At 41.0% G+C, this 26,373-nt stretch overlaps 1 protein-coding gene across 1 annotated transcript in view; it reads right to left on the reverse strand.

Annotated features, from left to right (window-relative positions):
- The window catches only part of ANOS1 (anosmin 1), a 180,994-nt gene that overhangs the window by 4,467 nt on the left and 150,154 nt on the right, over positions 1-26,373 (reverse strand). The window contains exons 8-13 of the mRNA XM_070606649.1: positions 26,014-26,158; positions 17,674-17,817; positions 5,913-6,007; positions 3,008-3,179; positions 1,979-2,199; positions 755-896 (exon numbers count right to left, since the gene is read on the reverse strand). Of these exons, the coding sequence (XP_070462750.1) occupies positions 755-896; positions 1,979-2,199; positions 3,008-3,179; positions 5,913-6,007; positions 17,674-17,817; positions 26,014-26,158 (919 nt within the window). The remainder of the gene's footprint in view (positions 1-754; positions 897-1,978; positions 2,200-3,007; positions 3,180-5,912; positions 6,008-17,673; positions 17,818-26,013; positions 26,159-26,373) is intronic.

Consider the following 26,373-nt stretch of genomic DNA (forward strand, 5'->3'; position numbering starts at 1 on the left):
AGAGGGTTTGTTTTCCTTTAAATTCTAAGCATAAGAAGTTATTGGGGCAAATTTGAGCCATCGTTTAAAAAAATCAGAGGTAAAACTAGGATTACTTCTCAATTTTCTTATCAACACACAAACCTTTAGATGCTGCTTTTTAAGGTTAAGCTGGAAAAAAAATAAAGTACATAATTTAAAAATCAGCAAAGGCTCATTGTTTTGAAACAGCAGGTGACAATTTTTAAAAACATTTTACTTGATTTAGCAATAAATCAAGTAGATTGATTTGGGTCATATTATGAAGAAAATTCATGTAATATATTACAGTAAAATATATGTAATAGGAAGATAAGCTCCTTAGCAAAATATTATTTCCTATATTGTCATATTTGAAAATCTTAATTTTTAAAAAAAATTTCAGGTTGATATGAGATTATGATTTTTTTTCCCCATATATACTTATGGTTTAAAAGACAAAGAAAAGGCATGCATTATGTAGAAAATAAATGGAAGGAAGGAGGGAGGGAGGGATGGATGGGGGAGGGAGTAGGAGGGAGGGGAGGAGAGCAATTCAGCATCAGCTGTACAAGTCACGCTGACAGTAGCCAGAATAAAATCCAATAAGTAGATCCAAATAGGGAGGAAGAATTTCAGGTAAAGGGAATTCCCTATTGCATAGCAATCGGTAACTATTTATTTATTTCCGTTTTTCACCAAGACATTCCTCTCTGTCCACAAGACACGGCAGGGGTCTCAGTGCCCTGGCACTCACTGTGTGCTGCAGACGGCGGGAGGTCGGGGGTCCGGAAGGTTTTCATGGTGGCTGGCCCTTCCCCTCCCGTGGTCAGCACTTGTACTTCTAGGCGATAAAGGGTGGATGGCCTCAGATTGGGCACTGTTAGGACGTAATGATCCTGAGGAAGTTACATAAAAGGAGATGCTGGTCAGTGACCTTCAAAAACACACACAGTGGACACATAGTCTATGACCGTTTCTTCCCCGTATGAGAATATTGTATAAATGCGTGTTTGGTTCATTTCAATGCCACAGTCTATCTGCAGAATGTTGCTCCTAATTTGCTAGAGTTCTCTGTGTACAGCCTCTCGGCACCTACTCAATGCCTGGCAGCCTCAGGCCCTTGGCAGAGTTAGAATCTGCCGAGGTGCCAGTTCTCAGGGCTCACCCTTGGGATTTCATCTTTTATTCCTTAACATAAGACTTTCCCATGGCTTAAGGTTTTCATCTGCACATCTTGTGATGTGAATTCTTGATAATCCAAATTTCAGTAAATGAGCCAACTGTTTTCCTTAAAACACAATATCTGTCAATGCCCATAACTGAAAATGTTTATTTTTATGCCAACACATTCTTCTCAAAACTCAATAAAACTTAATATATTCATAGAAAAACTACTTTCTAACTCCATGGAATTTTTCCTTCTGGGATTTAAGGTTTGTTTGTTGTTTTTTCTTTTTGGAACAGGAGTTGGACATTCTAGGGCGTTTTTAGAGAGGGTGAAAGCCCACACATGGGTTTTTTTCAAGCTAAGGAATTAAGTGGCCTGGAAGACAGGCCAACTCATTACGGGCTCTAGCCAAATTTGAAGGGGGAAAGGAAGAGAAACAACAAGCTTCTTTTAGCTGTTTTTTTTCCCCAATTTAACACTTCAAACAGGGCATGTCTACTCCGACCGGGGGACTTGGGGTTAACAAAGACAGAAGAAAACTGTTAAATCGCTTGTATACAAGACATGATAAGGTCTCTTGAAGAGCTGGCTCCAGCAATCAAAATCAATCTAGATGACAGTTTACTCTAGTCACAACAACACTTGTGATGTGTTGTTGAGACTTGCAAAATAACACATTCAGAAGAAGAAAATGTAGAAATAAGACTAAACAGTACAGCATGCAGGATGAGAAACCTCCAGCTCTGACAGTCATTACACACGAGCAATGGACACGAGCAACATGGACACCGTAACTGAGTTGGCACCTACTGAAGGCAGTATCTGGGACTGTGAAATGATGCTGTTGGGCAAGCTGTTCTGTCTGCTCTCCGTCGTGACCTCAGCCCACGTCACTTGAAAGCCAGTCATGGGCTGATAGAGGTTGGCCTTGGCCATCTTCCAAGAAAAGTGGCCCGTGATGTTAACATCTTGGACAACGAATGAAGCAGAAAGGTTCTCGGGCTTGGCTGGTACTTTGGAAAGAACATGACCTGGAGCAACGGGAAGATGAAAACCAGGTCAGGCTAACGGAGAAAGAGCGACAGTGGGACCTGTTTTACGTTCCCCTGGGGAATTTTGGGCAGCCATTCTACAGGGAAGGTAGAAGCAATCCGACCTCAGTCTTTCAGCACCTCTTAGACCTATGGGCGTAGTACCTGAACAGGAGTCTCTCACTGCAACTTGGTGCTAAGTGCTTCCAATCCTTTGGGCATTATGTTTAGATCCCTGCTTCAGGGATGAAAGGAAGAGAGAGAATTTTGCAATCTGGCAAGACTTGTCCATTTCTTTGAGATCAGAAATGACTACAATGAGAAGGGTGGACACTGGAGTTATTAGAAGAGTTCTTAGAAGTTACTAGAAGGAGCTTAGGCAACTGCATTTAAGAAGCCCAGGGATAGTTGTCTCCACTGCAAACGGGCTTTGGCAGAAAAAGGGAATGGAAGGTAAAGACACGAAGTTTGGAAAGTGTGTAAAGATAACTCACATGGCAATGGGGTGGGGTAAAAATAAACAATTTACATAAAGTCTGCCAAAGCACAAGCAGTATATATAGAAACCTTTGGCTTCATTTCTAAAGGGATAATATTGCCAGCATAGGATGTCTTTCCAATGCTGTTAGAATTTTAAAATAATGCATAAATTCATACATATATTACCTCCCAAACTGGGCCACCATATTACGATTTAGAAAGAGGGGTACATTTAGTTTTTAGGGTCTTGTGAAAGGTAGTTTGGAAATGTTTTCAAAGTGTTGCCAACATCACAGACACGCACTTGGAAGCTGAGGTCAGCCTGTACCTGCTTCACCGGGGCAGTTAACGTGCTTGTGGCTTTTCCCCTTAAGAGCGGAGCACGGTGGCGTGGTAAAGAAAACAGTTTCCGCCTTCAAGCGGCCCTTTGGCCGTGTTGGTTGGACGGTCACCTTATATTTGCAGGAAAATGATAGGTCTTGCAGAATTATATAATTTTCCTAGAGAAAGAGAAAGAGAATGTGCTAGCAATAAATCTCATTAGGGATAAAAAATTGGCAGGAGATGAAATCACATTCCAAAGGGATATTTTCCTCTACGTATGTGAAGTGTGTGTAACATGGCTTTTATGAAAAGTACAAAGGAGACGCTGTCCATGTGGGGACTAATTACAGTTGTGAAGCACTCCCACGGCACGGGAGACATCTCTGAAATTCCACGGGATCCTAGTGATTCCGTATCAAAGCGGCCAACTCTAACCTTCACGAGCAGCATCTCCCAGCCGGCAGCAGCGCAGCCAGTGCTGTGAAGCTGTCAGTACTAACCTAATTGTTCCTTAAATATAAAAAAGCTAACTCAGGGTGCTCTGAGACATAGGCTTAGTTTATACGTGTTTGTCTTTTACACAATGGAGATAATCTTTCGCAGTGTATTTTTTCCCCATTTTGGAGTGCTGTTATTGCTACCTGCCATAACATGGTGACTAAATATAAATCGGAAAAATAGGCTAAATTGCTGAGGAATAAGAGGCTTAGAAAATGGCTTTACACTCACATGGAAAGAGGACATTTACGGGTATGACGAGTTTGTAACCATGTTTCTTTCATATTTGTCTGTGCTGCTTATCCATTCAGGTTGACAGTTCCCAGAGCTGCATGTACATGTATGAAAGATGCATACGTACATGTCTGTCTGATACCCTGCAGGGGAAGGGTAGGGGTCCCTGCCAGGCGGCAGCATGGACTAGTGGAAAACATGAGACAAGAATTTAAAGAAAGATGGAGCCCCAGGGGCTGGCCCAGTGGCCGAGTGGTTAAGTTCGCACATTCCACTGCGGCGGCCCAGGGTTTCTCTGGTTCGGATCCTGGGCGCAGACATGGCACCGCTTCTCAGGCCACGTTGAGGTGGCCTCCCACATGCCACAACTAGAAGGATCTGCAACTAAGATATACACTATGTACCGGGGGTATTTGGGGAGATAAAGAAGAAAAAAAAAACAGATTGGCAACAGTGGTTAATTCAGGTGCCAATCTTTAAAAAAAAAGCCTCGAGTCCTTCCCTGAGTCACCTGAGTCAGGAGTAGAAGCCGCTGTGGTTGGTGGAGCAGGATGTGTGCAAACCTGCAAAGGGCAGCGACGGGCAGAGCTCCTGGCCCCTCGTCTAGAGGGGAGGGGAGATGAGGAACACCCAGCTGAGCGCAGTGAACACCAGAGAGCGAGTGGGAAGCAGACCCAGCCTGCTGTGTCTCTGGGAGTCTGAAGTACTTTTCTTTAGGAACGAATCTGCACTTTCTACGGGAATATATTGGAATCCAGAGTCAGCCACGAAGGAGACTGCTGCACAGGTATCTCAAGAATGCTCTCCCGTGGCACAGAAGGTGACATCTGCAGCAACAGGTAAATTAGCCAATGTGCCATCATAGCATGAAAATAAATTAAGTGGGCTTAAAAGTTGTTTACAAACAGGTAAGTTCTAAGCTTAGTGGAATGTTTTTCCAGGATTTTGATTCTTATTTCTAGCAGACACATTATATATGCTCAGTAAAGAGTTATCATCATCTTCAGAGCTTCTAAAGATAATAAGCTAGGACTGGCCAGCCCCCTGAAAATAAGCCAGATTCCACACAATTCCAAGGCATGAATAAGTAATACAAATACCAGCCTCGCCCCTTGCCCACAAAAAATTTAATAAATCTTGCTTCCGTTCATTTCTTTTTCTGCTCTTCAAGTAAGTTTCCATTTTGAAAACGTTTCTTTTTTTGTTTTACTGAAGGCCACAAACTTTGGGGAGAGCTTAAGGACAAATAAAAGGAGCAACTTTGGTGAACCTGAGTTGGGACAAGTCGAATCCAGTACAAAGCTGTGTATTTCTGCAAACCCAGTGACTTGTTTTATCTTACTATCTTCAAGTTATGTGATCAGATATGATTCTAAAAATACTGTACTTGTTGCTTTACAAAATGTTCAAAGGAAAAATGTTCCAGTTAAACAGCATATATCAATATTTTGTCCATTTGGGGCCATGTCTTGAGATTTTTTTATACTGTATTGATATATTACATACACATTGCCGTCCTCAACACTGGAGAATTTGATGCCCTCTGAAACATTTTCTGTTGGCTTGTTGATTCTACTCTGTAACTCATGCATTAACCCCCAAATATTTGGACTAGTATTTTGAGTAATATAGTCAGACTTACTATCCCCAGGAATTTAATGATCTCTGAAAACATCAGCGTGTGCTGCATAGAACAGGTAATATCTTTCAGTAGCTGGACTAGTCGGCGGTAGTCAGCCATGGCAAAGAGGGATGCTAAATGACAGCCTCATAATTCACTGGGAAAACAGTACCTTTAGATCGTGGTGCCAAGTCAAAATTCAGAAAATAAATCAAAGCTTTTGTCCAATTAAGATGCACACAGAGACTCAGAAGCCTTTCCCCTCTGAGCGGGGAGTTCCTTAAGAATTGCCTTTAATCTCTGCGTTTTAGGACCTGCCATGTGTTGACAACAGAATAAGCTGTCAATGTAACATTGTGCATGGATGAAAGAGGGAGGGAACATAATGACCATTATGTGTTCAGCTTTCATCTAGTCAATTATTCAACAGCTAACTTGTGAGAATAAGTTATCCATTGGACACACAGTCTGCACATCTTTGTGTCCAATTTTAAACACAGATCAACTGAGTCTAAAAACTATTCCAAACTGAGCAGTCTGACCTCTATCTACTTACCTGGGTCATGCCAGATGACGTCTCTGGTCCAGTGGTTTCATTGTGCGCACAGACTTCTGGAAACCACTGCACGTGATATCGATTGACACTGGGATCTATAATGTCAAAACGCACAGACAAAAAGAATAGTCTGCAAGTCACATTCCACATAGTTCAATGTTCTTAAAATGTGAGAGATGGAAAGGAAGAACATAAAATTCTGCAGGTGATCCAAAATGCCTACGTAAACCAAAGGAGGCACACAGGTCTGGCACAATTCTGATTATTGTTTCACTACTGAGAGTAAAGTCAGGGAAAGAAGTAATTCACTGCCAAAGGGAAACTGTGTTGAAATGCGAGAACTACATTGCAAAAATAACTAGTAAAGCCCTAGCCAAATGACTCCAAGGATGTCTTCAGAATAAGCCCTGGTGTCAACAGAAAGTCAATCCCTACAAGATAGGGCAGCACTTAGCAACAGATTCTTAATTCCTATGTTACAAGAGAGAATCATCCCAGGTCTCTGAATCCTACATTTTTCTGATAAAGCTGATAGAGAGGCTACCGAACCCACAAGAACAAAAGCGTTTCCTCAAGCCTGAAGACCCGGCCGTTCAGATGTATTCCCCCTCGAATACTGCTGTAACGACGCTCCCGCATCAGAAGACACACGATGAACAGCTGTGCCTTCCACCTCACACGGTGCCTCCTGGCACTTTGGTGTATTTGGTCCCTACTGAGCCATGACTTGGTGCTCTCAGAGACAGGCAGGATACCAACCCTTTAAACATTTGCATTCCTGGGTGGAGCAGCATATTTTCTGAACATTTCTTTCCTTTGGGCAATCAGGTGGAAAAAAGACAAAATGCTGAGAAGCATCTGACTGAGTGTGGGAAAGGCGATCTGGACAGTCTCAGGGTTACTAACCACCCAGTGCGTCCAAGGGGTGTGAAAAGGTGCTGCGTGTGCTGGTGACTAACACCGTGTCCCGAGGGTTCCCGCCAAGGGCCTGATGGAGGTTTTCAGAGGGGAAAATTGTTTGATGAAATTGGGTGGACCTGGTGGGAATTTGCCTTGAGCATTTTGGAATGAGAAAAGAAGAATATCAAATCAGAGAAAATAAACCGGTATCAAGCTGGCATCAACGGTGTTTAGTTAAAGAGGAACCCTTTAGGGTTCTACTAGAGGTTTTCACTTTCACAAGGCAGACATCAAGGGCTTTTTTTTTTCGGAAAAGAATTAGACATTATATATAAGTATGAAGTCAATCAATGAGTGAATTCCTATCCTTTCATTCATGTGATGCTGTTCTAGGGGTGGTAGTGAAACAACCACACAGAAACAGCTGCTCTCCTGGATCTCAAATACTAATGGGGCTGGAGAAATAATAAACAAAGTACATAAGGAAGATGTAAGTCTGGTTAGAAGGTATAAGGCTGCAAATAAATATGGAAGGTAAGGGGGGAGTATATTGACAAAGGGTTACAATGTTAAGTAACATGGCTGGTATAGCTCACGAAGAAGCTGACTTTGGGTAGAGACTGGGCAAGGTTTGTCAAGGGGTGGGGACAATGCAGGTAATTGTGGGCAGGGCTTTCTGGCCCAGCGCTGTCCAAAACAGCCGTCTGTGATGATGAAAACATCCTGGATGTGGTGACCCATAGTCACTCTTCCGTCTAAAGCAATTGAAATGTTACCACTGCAACTGGGGAATCAAATTCTAAATTTTCATTCATTTTAATCAATTTAAATTTAGACTGTAACAGGTGGCTAGCGGCTACCATGTTGGACAGCACAGTCCCAGCCACAGGGAATAGCAAGTACGGAAGCTGTGCGATGGGAACAGTGTGACTGACAGTCTTTGCTCAGAGGACTGATTCAGTTTGCGATAACACAATTGCATGATGTCTAATTGAGACCTGATGGCTCTGGTATCCTAAGAATCATATACATGTTTTACAACAGATTATGTTTTCATGAGAAGAGCTATTCAGAGGGACATGGCTGACGCTCACTTTAGGCACCATCCCTTCCCTCAGCTCTCAATGCTGCCACACCTGAGTTCAAGGCCCTGTCATCTTCTCTCTCTGTACCGCCCCCACGAATAATTCCATCCATTCTCATGACTTTCAAAATCACTTTCCTGCTGACAGATCCCACATTTCTCCCTCCCCCCGAGCTATTGCCTTGAATAGCTGGTGCTCCCAACTTCCTATCCCACGTGGATGCTTTTCAAACTCAACATTTCTAAAACTACAGCCTTGATTCCTGCCCTCGAATTGCCCCCTTGCCTTCAGATTGACTTTCACCTAATCACAATTTTTGTTTCCTGTATTTCTGATGTTTTGATATCTTGGGGCCTTGCTGGAAGGGACTGCCCCTTCCAGGGTTAGCCACTTCCTAGAGACAGTAAACTAACCCCCTGCAAGCACGCCTTTCATGTGCAAACCGGCTCATCCAGAGCCCCAACCCCAGCATCTCCTCGGTGGGCTCTCACACTCTGGGCCACCATCACCTGCCCTAGTCACCAGAGGGCTAGGTCCCAGGCAATGAGGGACAGTCCCTATGCCCCAGAGCCCACTGAAATCATTCACACGAGCCAGTCTGAAGCCTCCTCGCCCGCTCTTCCTGCAGAAGCCACAATAAAGGCTCCTGACCAGTGTTCCTGTCAACCTCTGCCTCCTGAGCACCCTGGTGTTTCTTCGTGTGGCCCTGTGTGGTGTGGTGGGCCCCTCTTCTTGGGAACTGTGAGGAACAAACTATCCCTTCAATGGCAGTCGTCTCCTGATCTGATGGCTCCCCCATTCCTGAATAATAATAAAACCTACACTTGAAAACACGATTAAAAAGCACAAGTTGTCTTTTAGCATTCCTTTCTGGCAGATTTTCAAACATATACACAGCAGTCCATGTTTTTCGAAGCTTAGTCAAAAAATGGCAGGCATTTAGCATAGATGTCTATACAATAAATTCTCATTATTCACGGTAGTTATGGTTTATCAAATCACCGTGAACACTGACTTAGTGACTCCTGAATCCTTACTTCTAGGGGACATACAGGGTTAGGTTCCTGAGAACCTCTGGGCCCAAAATTTTTGTCAGCCAAACAATACATCCTATTTTATGTGTGTTTCTGTTTAAAGGCAGCTGATTTAATATATATTTCTTACAAATTCATAATTAAGTCTCAGGTTTCTTTATAAAAACACAGAAAGAAAACAGGTGCAAACATTTTCATGACATGGGGAGCATGCATGTACATTTCCTTAGCTTTCAGCCTCACAATAATGCTGTCTCCTGTACTTGTTTCATAAGTCGTCGTCTCAAGAACCACAAATTTAGCCACTTTTTCACATTTTCCATAGCTTCATCACACACTATGGATGTTATTCCAGCACCTTACAGAGCGGCCTCCTGTATAAACCAGCAAATTTCCTCTTCCGTTTCATGGATGGACCGTACAGAGATTCATTCACATTCAACTCACCGCCAACAGCACTATGACTCACGCCCGAATGAAGCGTGTCTCACCAACTATTTCCCCTGGAAAACACAGGGCAGCCTTCTGGCTTAGAAGGCTTAGAAACCTAAGCAGCACTTCAGCACTACACCTGGGGGCTATTTTAAACAGCAATACGTCCCCCCCTGCCCCCCAAAAAAGCAAGAAAATACAAACAAAACAAAACAAAGCAAAAAACCATGACACTTCATAGACCATGCAAAGGACACTCGTTGATGGTACAAGAGCTGAAACAAGGAGGCACAGCGTGTCCTTGTCCGACTTCAGTTGAAAATGTGTACGTGGGGTATGAAATTCACTACCACTCTGTGCATGTGCATCTCTGCAAACGACTGCAAAAGCGCCACAAGTATTGGTTTGGGGGTTACAAATAAATTTTAGTGAGTAGATGAATTGCAAACACAGAATTTGTAAATCATGAGCATCAACTGTATCTCTTTTCATTTTCAAGTCAGTAGCATAAGGCAGCTTCCTTCTTTAAATGCCTCAGGAATTCTACAGCATTCTCAGTTGTTGCCTTTAATCCAATCCTCACACTCTGGTGCTAATGTACCAGACTGACATGGTTCAGATTATATAATTTTACTTAAATAGTGATCATTGCAAGGCCACTCAACACAAAAGATCATTTTCAACATCTTACTTGCAGCCTCTGCAGTCTCTGACATTACTCAGCCCTCCCTTTCTGCTGGAAATCCTTGCTCCCCCTGGCTTCTGTCTCAAATCTCCCCATTTTCTCCAATTCCTCTGGGCACTCACTATCTGTGTCCTCTGCTGGATCATGCTTGTTTGTCCTTCTATCCTCACAGCCAGGGCCCAGTCCACCCTCTCCCATTCTCATTTCAAACTCTCTCTCTCTCTCTCTCTCAAGGGAGATGGATCGCATCTACAATACACGTCTATAATTCCTACCAATTCAAATTTCTATCTCTAACTCTATCCTGAGATCCACGCAAGGGCAACTGCTTACAGTTGTGTAGGCTGTGCACTGCATAATTTTGGTGTTCCCAAAAGGCCAGTTTGGGGACATTTATTTAAAAATGCAAATTAAAAAATGTATATGTTATTTGAGCTCAATTTCAAAGAAATCAATTCATAGATATTTGCTTCATGGAAGTCACTTACACAAACATCTTGTCTTTAGCTTCATCTTGCCAATTGTTAAAATCCTAAGGACTTGTATTTTAGGATATGACTGCAGGACCTATCAAGTATTTGAAAAGTATTTTTAAATATTGAAATTTACTTTCACTATGCTTCAACAATTAGATTCACCTAATTTGTTTCTCAAATATACCCAACTCATAGGGTCTGGCACACATGAAGGGCTCCAAAATTTTTAATTAAACGTTAATTCCTAAAATCGCAAAAGTCTAATGATCAAGAAGGCTGGGGTTATTGAAATGACAGCTCTGAGAGGTGGAGGCCACTTGGGGAGCCACAGAACAACAGCCACCGAACAAAGAGCTGGAACTCACGACCCTGGGGGAGGGGCGCAAGACTAGAAAGGCCTTAGAGAATGCCAGCTCCATGGAGCAGGAATTTCTGCTTCTTTGCAGTGTCCATACACCAGAAATAGTGCCTGGCAGGTAGTAGGTGCTCAGTAAACATTAGTTGAATGACAACTTGTCATGGACTAATGCCTCATTCTCTTTATAATTGTAAAAATGCTTTGATAAGACAGAACTTTCTGATTTTCTACAGTTAAAATTAGAATTACGAACACCAACTAGGTCTAAGATACTTCTACTCAAAGCAGATGAATGTTTTCTCTCTCTGATCCAATTTTTCATATTTGTAGACTAAAAACACTAAGTCTAAAGCCCAAAAGCCTAACAATCAATCATGGATTCTATTATTACACATTAAAACTTAGCTGACGTCAACAGAATAAAGTTACTAGTTAATAAAATGAGCTAAGTGAGCTACTCCTTTTAAAATACCATTTGCTCTGCAAACTCGCTGTTGAAGAGATTTATTTTCTTCCAGAGCCTTCACTATGGTAACCCAACAACCTTATGCAATAAGATGAGAAGGGCTAATATCTGCTGTTTGATTCATTTGCCTACAGAAGTATATGGTGTCATAATAAATAAGACAAAAAAATTGAAGCTCTCTCTTTGGGAAATTCCGAGGGAAATGAACAGATTTGTGTTTTTCAGTTCCTAACTCCAAGTCTGAAACTAACGGCCTGCCCACCGTCACTTTCAGGAAATGTGACATCTAAGAACCAATTTCTACGAACAATTTTGTCTGATTAGTGGACGCCGTCCTCCTCTACCCTGACCTGGCACAGGTACTCAGTCCTTTTTGGTTTTCGACTCAGTGTATCCACTGGTGGGAATCCATTATAATTCGAGGATAGTCAGCTCCTTGTGTCATGGAGTCTAAAACCACTTAAGATGGGTCTATTGAGCGGCACACGGTGCACACAATGTTTAACTTTACAGAGTCGAAAAGTCCAGAAAATCCAGCCAAAGCATCCTTTCCACGACAGAAATAGAACTCATATTCACATTCTACACAGGATTCATGTAATAGCAGGACTGTTAGTCATGTCAATAGCAGGACTCTTTAAAGGCATCTCCTTTCCTACATTTGTGATTTATGAATGTGCACATGTTTTACAAATGTCTGGGGAAACTGTGGTTTGGGATCCTATGCGTCACATGGTGACTGCCTAAAAGGCTTCTGGAAGGAGAAAAACTGTGGAGTAAGTCTGGCACACGTGCTCTCCACCTCGTTCTGCTTCGGATTCCCGAAGCTTCTCCCAGTCTCCTACCAAGTGCTCTGGCAAAATGAGGCTCCATTGAGTTTTAAGTTGGCTTTCAAATTTAAAAGAAAAAGCTAAATGAGATGGATATAATTTAAGGAAAAGGGCTTTTGGAAAAACAGAAAACTCTAGTTAGATATGACTTGTTCTTAGTACCTTAGGAAGCGGCCCTGTGATCTGGTGGAAAGCAACCAACATTTGCAGACTGACAGCAAAGTAAGTGTACTGTAGTATAGCTCCTGTTCAGACTCATAGTTCTACTGCATAGCTATCTCCTGAGCGCCAGGATGATTTAATGTGTGTATATGTATATGTACACACTCATGAATGATCTTCAAGACAGACACGATTCCTTGGCTGTCATGCACTCAAATGATTACTGTATGGGAGTATTGACCATTATTCCTGCTTGCTGATATAGTGCAATGAAGATTAATCCCTTTTCATGTGCCAAATTTAATAAGACACTTAAATTTAATAGCATTTGTATTGCAAATTGGATAATGAAAACCTTTTTTTTTTTTTTTGAGGAAGATTAGCCCTGAGCTAACATCAGCCACCAACCCTTCTCTTTTTGCTGAGGAAGACTGGCCCTGAGCTAACATCTGTGCCTGTCTTCCTCCACTTTATATGTGGGACGCCTGCCACAGCATGGCTTGGTGAGCAGTGCTAGGTCCACGCCCAGGATCTGAACCTGTGAACCTGGAGCCGCCAAAGTGGAGTACGCTAACTTAACTGCTGCGCCACCAGGCCGGCCTCTGAAAACCTTTTTTAAAGCATTGCACTTGGTTGTCTGTGAAGGAGAAAAGCAGAGCGTCAATCCCAAAGCCATTTGAAGCCTCCTGCTCAGAGGCCCTCTCCCTCCTTCCCAGGGCCTGTCTCCTCCCTGCCCTCTGGCCATTCTTCAGGGCTCCGCCTACAGGAAGCTCAGGAGAACCCTTACATTTAGAGAAGGGCTACTTTGTGCCAGGCGTTATTCCAAAGCAATGGTATGTGTAATCTCACTTAATCCTCACAACAAACCTGGGAGGCAATCAATCATTTTCCATTTCATCACACTAATAGAATACAGCAGAACAAGTCCTTGATCATTTCATCACGTGCAGGAAGAACATTTGATAAAAACCAGTACCCATTCATGATGAAAACTTTGCAAATAAGAGCAGTAGGGAATTTTGTTCATCTGGTTAAAGGGTGTCTTCACAAACCTTACAATTAAACACTATGCCTGGAGGTGTTAATTAACCTTATTATGGCAGTCATCTCACAATAAATACATATATCATCACATTGTACATCTTAAACGTGCACAACTTTATATGTCAACTCTATCTCAATAAAGCGGGAAAAAATACAACAAGCAAACATTCACATACATATATAAATCCATTACCAACACGCACACACATACACACGTGTATGCGCACACACACGTATGGATCCCATTATTTCACCCAATGCTTCTATGAGACGGGGATCATTATTCCCATTTTACAGATGAGAAACTTAGACACTGAGTGGTTAAGTGACTTGCCCACCATCATACAGTTAGTGAGTGGTTGACCCGGGCTCTGAAACAAAATATATCTTATTTTAAAGACTGTATTCTTAAACTCTATGGTATTCTGTTTCAAATATGACTTCACAAGTGTACAAGGTTTTATACAGAATAGTTCCTTAAAGATACACATTTACAGTGACTTTTCTCAGTTGCAAATACTGTTAGCTTTCTTCCATATAAATATTCTGGTGAATTATTGTTAAACGATCAACCAAGTAACTAAGAAGAAAGAAAGAAAATAGTGCTTCTGTTCAATCTTTTTTTTTTTGAATAAACAGAAATGAAGGAGCAAAACAATTTTTAAAAATAAACATCATGGCTGCAATCCTCACTTTAAGTCAACGTTGTACTGACTGCCTTAGCCAGTGGTAAGGCAAGGGAAAGAAGGAAAACGTCAAAGATCTGGAAAGGACAATATAAAATTATCATTATTTACAGACTACATGATTGAGTTATAGAAAAACGGAGAGGAATCATCACATGAAATGTTATAATGAACAAAGTAATATAACAATATAGTTGGATTCACAGTCAATATATAAATATAACATTTATATATACCAGCAACAAACACTAGGAAGTCAAATTGAGGAAGCCGTATGCCATCTGTAACGGGATTAAAATAAACACAAATACCTTCGAATAATCATATTAAAAGGTGTTATCACCTCTACATGATATATTATAAAATACTGTTGAGAGAAAGTCTTAAAACCTGAATAAAGGGGTATGTCATGTTTATAGAATTTTAAGATGTGAATTCTCCAGTCATTGAAATACAGATTAATTGCATTTTCAATAAAGATCTCAGAAGGTCCTGTGGAAACTGACAAACTCATGTAAATATTTATATAAAAATGCAAAGGGCCAAGAATAGTCAAGACAATTTGAAAAAGAAGTAAAAAAGTGGAGGACTAGTATTAAAAATATTTATCAATTTACAGTAGTTAAGGCAATGTAATATTGCCACAAAGTTGGGAAAATATGCCAAATGACTCTATAGAAAAGTTCAAAAATAACTTGAAAATATGTATTTGATTTAGGGCAAAGGTGGCACCACAGAGCTTTGGGGAAAGAATCATTTTTAAATAAATGATGCTAGGTCAGTTGGAGATCAAGAGGGAAAGAAAAATAAAAGACTCCCTACACTGGCCCCCTACAACAAAACTCGATCTGAGTGAAAGTCAGTCTAAGAGAAAGAGAAACAATATGGATTCCAAGAGACAAAGAGAGTATCTTTGTGACTCTCGTATAAGCAAAGATTTCTTAAACATAACACAAAGACCACTAAACCTAAAGGAAACAAAATGATGAACTGATCAACTCTAAAATTAAAAAACATTAAGAAAGTTAAAAAAGGTAAGAGTGGATCAGAGTGGGAGAAAATACTGATAATTCATGAAACCAGCAGATGACACATATCTCAATGTACAAAGAACTCTTGCAGGACAGACTGGCTAACTAGTTTAAAGAGTGCTTCGAAAAAAGGAGGTCCAATGCCAATAAACTTACAAAATGGTGCTCAAGAACTTGATGATAAGAAAAATGCATGTTGAAACAACTCTGAGCTATCACTACACAATGCCTACACTTAAAAACGGAAAATTCCACAAGATGGAGAGAATGGCACAGCTGGGGCCATTATACCCCACGGGTGGGAAGGTAAATTGGTACAACCACTTTGGGAAACTGTTAGCATCTTCTAAAGCTCAACATACTCTAGGACCTAAGAATTCCACCTCTATGGGAGAATATGTACACATGTGCATCAAAAGACACGTGTTCGCAGGATGTTCATAGCAGCATTCTTCTTAAGCCCATCACTAGAACAAACCAGATCTCCATCAACAGCTGAAAAGATGCATGAATTGAGGTGTACAAGGGACTACTATGCAGCAATATAAATAGATGAACTATTGCTTCATGCGACAGAATGGATTAATTTCCCATTTCCCATATAATGTTCACTACAAGAAGCCAGATACAAACTGTACGATTCCATTCATACAAACTTGAAATGCAGGCAAAACAAACCTTCAAGTTTAGAAGTCAGTGTGGTGGTGGTTACTCTCGCATGCTTAAGTTGTTTTCATTTTCTATATGCATACATTTTCATTTCATTACATTAGATGTTTACTTTCCCAATGTTACATTAATAAAATGTTATGTTTTACTAATATTAATATAACATCCTGACATACAATTCTAATTTAAAATTGATAAATACAGTAGGCCAAATAAGTCTTACAATTTAATATTGATTATAAAACTATTATTAAACTCAGTAATATGGATATATTAACATATAACTTTAAATTTAATAAATAATATTGAATAAATGAAATTTAATTTTAATTAATATATGATAGTAATAAAACATTAATATTAATGTTAATCATTGTAGCTGCAGAATGGATGTCAGCAGCTTGGAAAAATATTCTGGAACATGAAGACCTCCAACATCAATATTCCTTATGGCACGTGGGCAGATACCCTGAGTAAAATAGCACTTGAGAAGAATTAGAAGAATTTTTAAAACTGAACTCTTGAAACAATCTGTTTTACTTATGTTTCTAAAACGCATAGAAGTGATAAAGATAAAAATGTATGTCAAATAATTTTAAAAGCACTATTTCAATGAAGGAAAATAAATATTCAAAGAATAAAACAAATAAAATGAACTTATCCTAAAAACAAATATTAAAACAAAAAAAAAGGGGGCTGGCCCAGTGGCATAGTGGTTAAGTTCTCGTGCTCTGCTTTGGTGGCCTAGAGTTCATGGGTTCGGATCTTGTGCGCCGACCCATGCTCAGCTCATCAAGCCATGCTGTGGTGGCGTCCCATATACAAAATAGAAGAAGACTGGCATAGACATTAGCTCAGGGACCATCTTCCTCAAGCAAAAAGAGGAAGATTGATGGGGCTGGCCCCGTGGCCGAGTGGTTAAGTTCGCGCACTCCGCTGCAGGCGGCCCAGTGTTTCGTTGGTTTGAATCCTGGGCGCGGACATGGCACTGCTCATCAGACCACGCTGAGGCAGCGTCCCACATGCCACAACTAGAAGAACCCACAACGAAGAATACACAACTATGTACCGGGGGGCTTTGGGGAGAAAAAGGAAAAAATAAAATCTTGAAAAAAAAAAAAAAAAGAGGAAGATTGGCAACAGATGTTAGCTTAGGGCCAATCTTCCTCACCAAAAAACCCCAAATTTATTCTAAGGATAAATGTTCATTGCCATATTAATTATAAAATGGAAACTCTGAAGGCATAAAATGTTTTACTGTAGTGGAATAATGAGGTATGTTATGATATTATAGTGTATCCACACAAGGCATTGATTTTAAAATGTTATGAAAAATACATGACAATATAGAATACTCATATAATAGTATATGAAAATACGTGTGCATGGCTTACATATATACTTATTATTTATATATTATATATATATAATGAGTGAAGAACTGATGCCTAGAAAACTTGCAAAGGGAAAGCCACCAAAATGCTGTTTCCATAAAATGATGCTCAGATAAGTGACTTTTTTTCTACTTTCCAAATTATTTGTGTTATGGGTCTTTTTTAAATAAAAAAACTAATTTAGAACAAAAATTTACAGTGTAAAATAACAACTATTTTGAGTGTTTTGACCTTCTAGGAAAGAAATGAAGACAGGTCAACACCCCTGAAATGATAACATTCAATGAGTCAACTGTCGCTGATTTCAAAATGTGATACAGATTCCTGGGAATCAAGGGCAACCCATTCAGACTTCAGCACAGAAAGGCAAGAAAAAATAAAAGTGTTTTACTCAGCTACTGTTTTCCTTAATATCTATACTGTGGCTTGACCCTGACTTTTTCACAAGTGCCTTTATATCATTGTGCTAGTCAAAGCAAATAACAAATAAACAAAGAACATTTGCGCACCTTCGGTCTTTTTCCAGTAAACCTTCACCTGCAGTTGGTTGTCTTGATAGAATGGAGCGCCAATTTCCAGGAGGCGAGTGGGCCGTCTTTGAAAAGGGGGCTGTATTTGCATCACACTTTTTTTAGTTTTCCCAAGTTGTTCTTCTGCAACAAAGTACAGCATTCTAATTTACTTGTTAAAAATAATTCTACAGCCTGATATCAATCCCAGTGTATTTAATTTTATTCTGTTATTCATTCATATTTAGTGGCTGTTTTTTAAACTAAAATGGGATGCAACTGCAGATTCTTTCATGCTCAAGTCGCTGACACTCCCCCCATAACAGGTTGGAATGCCTAAAAGTATATTACATGCAATCCCCAGATTTTAAATTGGTAATCAACGTGTATTCACTGGGTTGAAATATGCTCCCACTTAAGTAACAGGTATAAATAGTATTTCTCATTATACATAGTTTTTTTTGTAGTTATGAAGTAAACAAAAGAATATTAAAATTCTACTTCATGAAAACAATGTAGCTAGCCCTGCCCAGAAGTACCAGCATTCTACAGCAATATCTGTTAGTTCGAGGCCCTAGACAGAAACATGGTTCAACTTTGTCAAATTAGAAGTAAAAAGTACAAACGGCATCAACCCAATCGATTTCCCAATCAGTCACCGCAGCCAACAATTGATCAACGTACTGTTCAAACTAGTGACAGACATCCTGAGCTCTGACAGATATTAATGTGAAATATTAAGATACTCAGCAAACGAAATGAAACACAAAGGCAACAATATGTTAGATTGGGGAATGGAATATAGGGGACATTCATCCATTCATTCTGTAAATATTTGGGGACCAATTCCTAAGTGCCAGGCGCTGAGCTAGGGGCTGGAGACACAAAGCTTTCCTACCCGAGGCTCTTGAAATAGCGGAAGCCAGGGCCGCAGGCGATCACAGCGCGCCCACGGTGAGAGGGCTCTCCGCAAGGGAGGTGCGGGCCACAGGAGCACAGGTGGGGAGGGAAGGAACTGCCTAAGTGTGACAAGCCTCTGGTACGGATTCTTTGGAACATAGCCAAAGGCCTTCTGAGGGAATGAGTTATAAGGATCCCCCGTAAGATTGTTTCAATACGAGACGGGATACTTTTGGAAAGATAAGATGGAGAGTGTGTGAGGATGTCCGTTACTACTTTTTTTAACATGCATTTTTTCCTATTGTCTATTTAAAAATTAAACACACACTCATTGCAAAGCAAGGACAATATAAAAGTGATTCAGAATGATCCCAAGCCTTAAATATCCCATATCTAATGGACATAGAGATAGGTTGTAATCAAGCAAAAAAACAAAACAAAAACAAAACCAGGAAATATTTCTTTGAATCAGGTAATCCAAACTTTCTAGCCTAGGTCACTTCTTGATAATGATCTGGCTCTAGTTTTAGTGTTCTTTTTCTGTTGCCGTTTTAATTTAGCTGCATTTCCCCTTTGTGCCATTCTTGATTCCTACAGTCTATTGGGCTCCTTCGTCACGATGTTTCCGATGTCTTCCGCTCCGAAGGCACCAGCACTACTCGCGTGTGCTGCTGGTACAACACTCTCCATCCTTCCAAACTCCCTATGTGCCTTCCTTGGTGCAGATTTCCCGGGATAAACGGAAATGAACCCCTCTTCGGTGTTCCTATATTTTCCCAGTTTTAAATCACTTTTTTCCCCCTTTAATTTGTTTCTCCAATTCAACCTTGAACTCCTCCAGCGAAAGAACCTTATTCTCCTCTCCCTTGGATTTCCCCTGCCTCACTCAGGGACACACAGATAATAGTTGCTTACTAAGCATAAATTGGATGAAATGAAATGAAATCCATGAATCGACAGCTCTAGAGCTGTTACCAAATCCTTGCTCGCCTGGGCTGTGTGGGGTGTTTTACTTAGGTTATTTAGCACAGTAATCCTTTGACAGGGGATGCAAACATGTTTTTCTGGGGTACATTGTCCTTTGTGGCAGCAAGGGCAATAAACAAGTTTTTTTCCAGGTGTGTTTCTGGTGGGTTTTGGTTTGCTTGGTGAGCTCTGACACCATTTTATTCCTGTTCATACAGGCATCCTATGAAATAGAACAGGGGTCATTAACCTTTCAGCAAAGGGCCAGAGAGTAAATTTTCTTGGCTTTGTGGGCCATAGGCTCTCTCTCCCAACTGCTCAATTCTCATGACAGCACAAATGCAGCCACAGACTGTCTATAAACAAATGACTGTGGCCAAGTGCCAGTAAACTTTTATTTACAAAAACAGGCGGTGGGCAGGATCTAGCCTGTGGGCCGTAGTTTGCAGACCCTGAGAAAGAGGAATTAGCATACACATGTTAAAGGCAAAAGAAGTAGGACTCAAAAATATCAAGAATCGTGTCCGATTCCATCCATTTCAAGCAGTGGTGAGGTTGAAATTTAATCCCAGGGCCATCTCAGGTCGAGCTTATGTTCCTCCATCACTAAGCACAGCCTCCTTATAGAAAGCCAGGTGACACTTTATATGGTTTAATGATGATACCAAAAATTTCCCCTGCCTCAAACCTCTCCCACTCATTGATTTTAGGAGCTGCATACTTAGAAATTCTGCCCTTTGACGCAAGACTTCTCTGCTTTCTGAATTCCAAGTAGCTCTTTGAGAGATAATAGGTTAAGCTGTGTTGATCACATACTGATAAGAAATGCATTATGGAAACTTAGATTCTAATAGAGCTATGAGATTTGCATTCTTGGGAAGGGGAGGAAGAGGGAAAGATGAGGATTTATGGGGAGAAGACTCCCGACCTGGGGTAAGACAGGATCAGTAAAGAAAAAGTGGAGACCCCAGAAGAAAAATGGCATCAATTTACTTTTCCTTTCGATGGCATGCCTGTTAAGTCATCTATCCAATGGATCTGATTAACAGAGAATAGATACTTATATTAGTTGGGCCCATATTTAGAAAACTTTAGTTTAAACAGTTCACTTAAATGTCTGGATAACTGAGAAATATTTATTAGGCTTAAGGGTTCTGCACCCAATTCCAGTGTATGTGTGGGGGTGGGTGAGAGTGTTCCCACACTACCAAGCAATTCTCCAACACCAGCTGGGTGTCCTACAGTGCAACTCAATCCTGACACTGTCCACCAACAGGTGAAGGGCTCAGTCCCACAAGACTGCCCACCCTCCTTTAGACGTCAACTGCAAGTGCAGGTTGGCTATGGATTAGAGGTTCCAACGACCCCCTCCTTGGGTTCAATTAATTTGCTTGAGTGGCTCACAGAACTCAGAGAAACACTTGACTTACTAGATTACCAGCTCATTACAAAAGAATATAACTCAGGAAGAGCCAGATGGAAGAGATGCAGAGGGCAAGGAAAGGGGAAAGGGTTCCAAGCTTCCACCCCTCCCCAGCGCACCACTGTCTGCAAGTCTCCATGTGTTCACCAACCTGGCAGTTCTCCGAACCCCATCCTTTGGGGTTTTATGGAGGCCCCATCACACAGGCATGATTGATTAAGTCATTTGCCATTTGCGATTGAACTCAATCTTCAGCCCCCCTCCACTTCCCAACACCTCACTTGGCTGGTGACCAGCCAAATCTGGTGACTGGCCTCCAACTTTAGGTGCAGTCCAAAAGTCACCTCATTAACATAACAAAAGACTCTTCTGATCCTTCTCACCACTTAGGAAATTTCAAGAGTTTTAGGAGCTCTGTGCCAGGAACAGGGTCGAAGATCAAATATTTATTTCTTATTATGAATCATAATATCACAGGCTACCACTTTATGAGAAGCGCTCCTCGTAGCTGTAGAGAGTCAGTGTGACCAACAGCAAAGTAAGCGTAGAGCCCGGAGGAGGCTGGGGCAGGATGGAGAAAATTCACAGGGCTCATGGCCAAAACTCATGCCTTTCTTGACACCACCACGGAATTACAGAATCCTGCTGGTTACACCTAAAGTATTTCTTAAATTGCTAATTAAGGATTTAAGATCTTCCCAAGCCCACTTCTGTTTTTAATTCCTTTAATAATCTGTGATGGTGAGAATTCACCAGTGGATAACCACAACAGAAGTTTAGATGCTATGTTTAATCTCTATGTGAATTTTGTCTTCCTACTTTCTTTTATATCATACACAAATTTTTAATTTTAATTACAGATGTAGGAACATGTTTTTACATTTCTCAAGATTGAATCGTTGTTGCTTTATTGAAATGATTCAAGCACAGAAATACATTGACATGTAGTATTGCTGAGGCGTGCCACACGTAGAGGAGAGATATGCAGACTTCAGTCCTGGGAGCGTGTCCCTCACTTTGAGAGTGTCCCCTCCACTTTCAGTGGTAAACAAAAATGAAATAAAGTCTTTTCTACCACATTCTGAGAAGGCGTGAGGTCTGACTTATACTCTTTAATAGTCCTAAAAGTTAAGAGAATGGAGTGACTATGCTGTTTTTTCAGATGTCAAAATCTTGATGAATTTTACAGATGGAGATTCACAGTATTTTCTCTCCACTCCATTTTTATTTTAGAGAGCTAGAAGAATATCCCAGTTGTACAAGGTAACTATCAAACATTTGGAAACTGTCCCACCCTGGAAATATTCCTCCGGCCTCCAAAAAAGCCAGCCACATTTCCACTCAAGCTAGCATCAGGTCTTTCCTCCTTCAGGGGACCCTTTGATGAAACTGCTTGAACATTCAGCCTTTGCTTGCATAGAGATATTTATCGTCAAAACACCTAGGATGCCTACAGACCTGGAAAAAGAAAATTCAAAAAGTAATTTATATGCTGACATTTACTACTCTCTTTCCTGTAAAATATAATTTCCCTTGCTTATACTATGAAGTTGTAATTATTCTTTGCTTCTAGTTGGTTCATGATGAAATATATAGTGTTCTTGTAAAAGTCATATACTAGTGTTTATGAGATTATATATCAACATTGGGATATAAAATCCTGACAAATACTCATTTATACCCTGCATAATCGTTTGTAAAGCCACTCTCTTCTGTAGGATACCCCGAGACCCAAACGATATGTGTTACTATAGGTACTTTCCACTATTACTTCTTTTTTTACTTATCTTTTATAACTTTTCTGAATCCATGTAGAGGAATCAGTTACTCCTTAGAACAGAGTGGTCTTTGATATGTTAACTATCATACCTCTTTATTGGTCAGGTAAGACATTATCTGATTTTAAAAGATGATTAGAAAATGACTTTAACACTCAGAACGAACCTCTCCAATGGCAAGGAGTTGGCTGAAGTTGTAGGTAAGAAAGGGAATAACTACCTAATTTAATTCGGTTTCACAAATATTTATGAAGCAATGCTAATGAACTATGATGGCTGCTGGGGGCACACAGATACATAATCCATGTTCTCTGACCTAGATGAGATTTTGGTTGAGTGAATGTAGTTTTCCAAAGTTGGGAAGAGATGGGTCAGGACCCCACAGCCATAGTCTAGACATGGTGGAGTCTACCATATGCAAAAGGAAGGATGCTTCCACCTTAGATTACAGAGGCAAACATGGGTGAAGGGATAGATATGTTTATATTTGTGTGTGGCTTTCTGACAGGGCGGAATTCAGATAGTGCTGTGCAGTATGGTTTAAGGTGAGAGAGAAAGGTTTGTCATCATACTCGAGAGGATGGGAGGAGGAGCTAATTAAAGAGGATCTCACCGAGCTTCTGGGATTGTGTGGGGATGCCCTAGGAAGAGTGAGAGAGCCCTAGATGTGCCAGGGAGACCCAGAGTCCCATCAACGTTCTGTCTGTCGGCTGGACCACGACGAGGCTCTAGATGACGTAACGTCAACAATGGCAAGTTGAGGTTGTATTTCTTCTCCTTGTTCTTGGTTGCAGGAATAAACACATATTAAATTACGGGAGTCTGCAATCCCATACCAGTTTCTAGTAGGGAAGGAATGTTGTTTATTGGAAAGAACAGAATGAGATTGAAAGGAAAACTTATTTTATACAATAGATGACATCTCTGCCACCAGTAGAAAAAAGAAGGGTCTTGGGTGAAGGATAAGTTTAAAGGATTTTGGTCTTAGAAGGAAGTTGGGGAGGAATAAGGGGGAAGCAGTAAAGGACGAAATTTGGGGAGAAGTGAAAAAATGAGTAGGTGACAATCTTGAGAGTGGATCTCAGAAGAGGGAGAAATTTGTAATACGATTAATATTTTCTAAAGGACATTTTGGCTGCCATCTACAAAATGGATATTTAAGAAAGAGTGGAATCTTTGGAACAGAAATACTAATTAGGAGAATTTTAATTTTATAAAACAGAGGTGACAATGGCCTGAACATGGGAAAGAATTTGACAGATCTCACATTTCATCCATACATGAAATTAGAAACAAAAGGGCTTTCTCAAGAATTGGATTTCTAGAGAGAAAGAAGAGAGAAGCATGAAGATTGACCTCTGGATCTCTGGCTACATGGTGAATGGTGGAGCCTTTTGAGGTAGGAGAGCCCGAGAGGAACACGTCTGAGAGGGAAATCAAGAGTTCGGTTTTGAATATGTAACATTTGAAATACCTATTGGCCACCCACGTGGAGATGTTGGGCAGGTAGCTGAATATGTGACTCTGGAATTCAGGGAGTGGTCAGGCTGGGACACACGGGGAGTCACTAGCACATGGATGGTTATTGACTCCATGCGACTCACTGAGCTCTCCAAGGGAGAGAGCTGCCTCGCACTCCTCCTCGTTCTCCCCCACACAGAGTTCTCTGCACGTGCAATGCCCTTTTCCAACTCGCTGCACTCACGCACGCGGCTGCATTTGCGTGGGAGGACGCCCTGCGCCTTGTGAGCCCACGGAGCGCTTGATCCTCAGGACTCGGTGCGGAATGCTGCGGCTCGAGTTCCCCACCGTCAGGTTGGTTTCCTCTGCTTCTGTGGTTCCCCATAGCTCTGTGTGCAACGGACTGATCTTTGTGTAATCGTGTCTACAGGTGAATTCTCCAAATGCAACACTAGGCACTTTTAAGGCAGAGATCGAAATATGTCTAGTGCTGCCAATAATGTATGTGTGTGTGCGTATTTGCATATGTGGAGGTATACGCATGTGTGTATATATGCACACACACATAAGTACATGTTACGTATATAGTACATAGTGTACACATGGTCCATGTAGTATATATATTATATAGTGTACATATCTTTGTAGTATTATATAGTATAACATAGTATTTCCACCATTAGACACAATAATGTCATAATTCATAGGCATACATTTCAGTTTGATGAATGAATGAAGTTACTAAACACACAGAAATCTTTCCAAGAGAATCTTTAGGTAAAAGTTGTATTGTATCCAGACTCACACAGAAATAGTGGACTTTTCAAATCCACTTAATCTCCAAAGAGATCATTTCCCAAAAGGTAGGAAGAGCTGTTTCGAAAGCATCATTTCAAACGGACTGCTCATTTGGATCTTATTTTTCCCCAGGTGGTAGAAGATAACTGTGAGCAATCAGTGCGTCTAACTCTGCAGAGCCGGCACTGCCTTTCCTAAATTCAGACAAGCTTTTGGCCTGTTCTCCTCCTCTTCTGAACCAGGCTCACTGCCGTGATGAAAGGCAGATACCACGGGCTCACAGAGATCCTCGGGAATCAATGCCACTGGAGCCCCAAGACAAGCGGCCCGTGCCCTCGTGATCTCTTGCCACCACCCCGGTCTCGGAAACCCTGTCCCAGGCTTCTCCCCAGCTCTAACCAGCCCCCACTTCTGCACAAAGCCAGAGCATTCCAGGAACTTGTGTTCTGGCTCAGACATGAGTGTCATATAAGACTCTTCTCTGGTTTTGCTCAGTTCATGGCAAACATATTAGTTTAGAAAAACTGTAAACAAGGAAAATCAATATGGGAATGACTTAGTCCCTCCAGTCAATGGGGTATTCAGGAGCCTTTCAAGCCATAATTATGACCACTGTGGATACCAACAAAAACGGGCACGTCACAGTTATAAACTGGGAGGCATCAGTTTCTAACCATTTAACTGTATGCATTCCCCTGAAAAACAAGTATGCACATGTACTAAGACCCAAAGTCATATAAATATGTAAATTTGTTAGAATGAGACATAAGCTTTCTTGCTAAATTTCCATTTATGACACCAAAATATTACACATAAAATAGATAAAAATCATAAGAAAAAATTCGAAGGTAAAACTGTTTTATACATCATAGTTCAAAGGACCTGGTTACCTGTTCCTCGGCATGAAGATTTGCCATGTAAAGGTCCCAAATAAAAAACCCTCTCTCTGTGGTGTCTCGAGTTCATTGCTTGCTAGGTCGGAAACTGCTGGGGAAGCACTATAAGGTCACTTACTATTGCTGGCAGCCTGTGTGGACGTGAAATGAAGGGAGACCTTGGCACTCTTCAGGCGTGTCTGCCCCCAGTACGTGATCGCCTGCAGTTCCACGCTGTACTCACAGTCTGGCTGAAGTCTCTCCAGGACCACAGAATTTTGAGACTGCGAATGGAGAGAATATATACCTGAACTCCATCACCAAGCTCCCCTGGCTCTCATCTTCATCACAAAACCTCGGACGTCATCACGAAGCACACTGACTCCTCCCTCACGTGTGCCTTTAATTTTCCAAGATCTCACACTTTTCTACATCTTCACAATCTGAAAATCCAGTTTTACTAAGGATTGAAATAAATTTCATAGAAGGGCCAAAACAT

The sequence above is a fragment of the Equus przewalskii genome, chromosome X, assembly GCF_037783145.1.
Source record: "Equus przewalskii isolate Varuska chromosome X, EquPr2, whole genome shotgun sequence".
In the NCBI taxonomy this organism is placed as follows: Eukaryota; Metazoa; Chordata; class Mammalia; order Perissodactyla; family Equidae; genus Equus; species Equus przewalskii.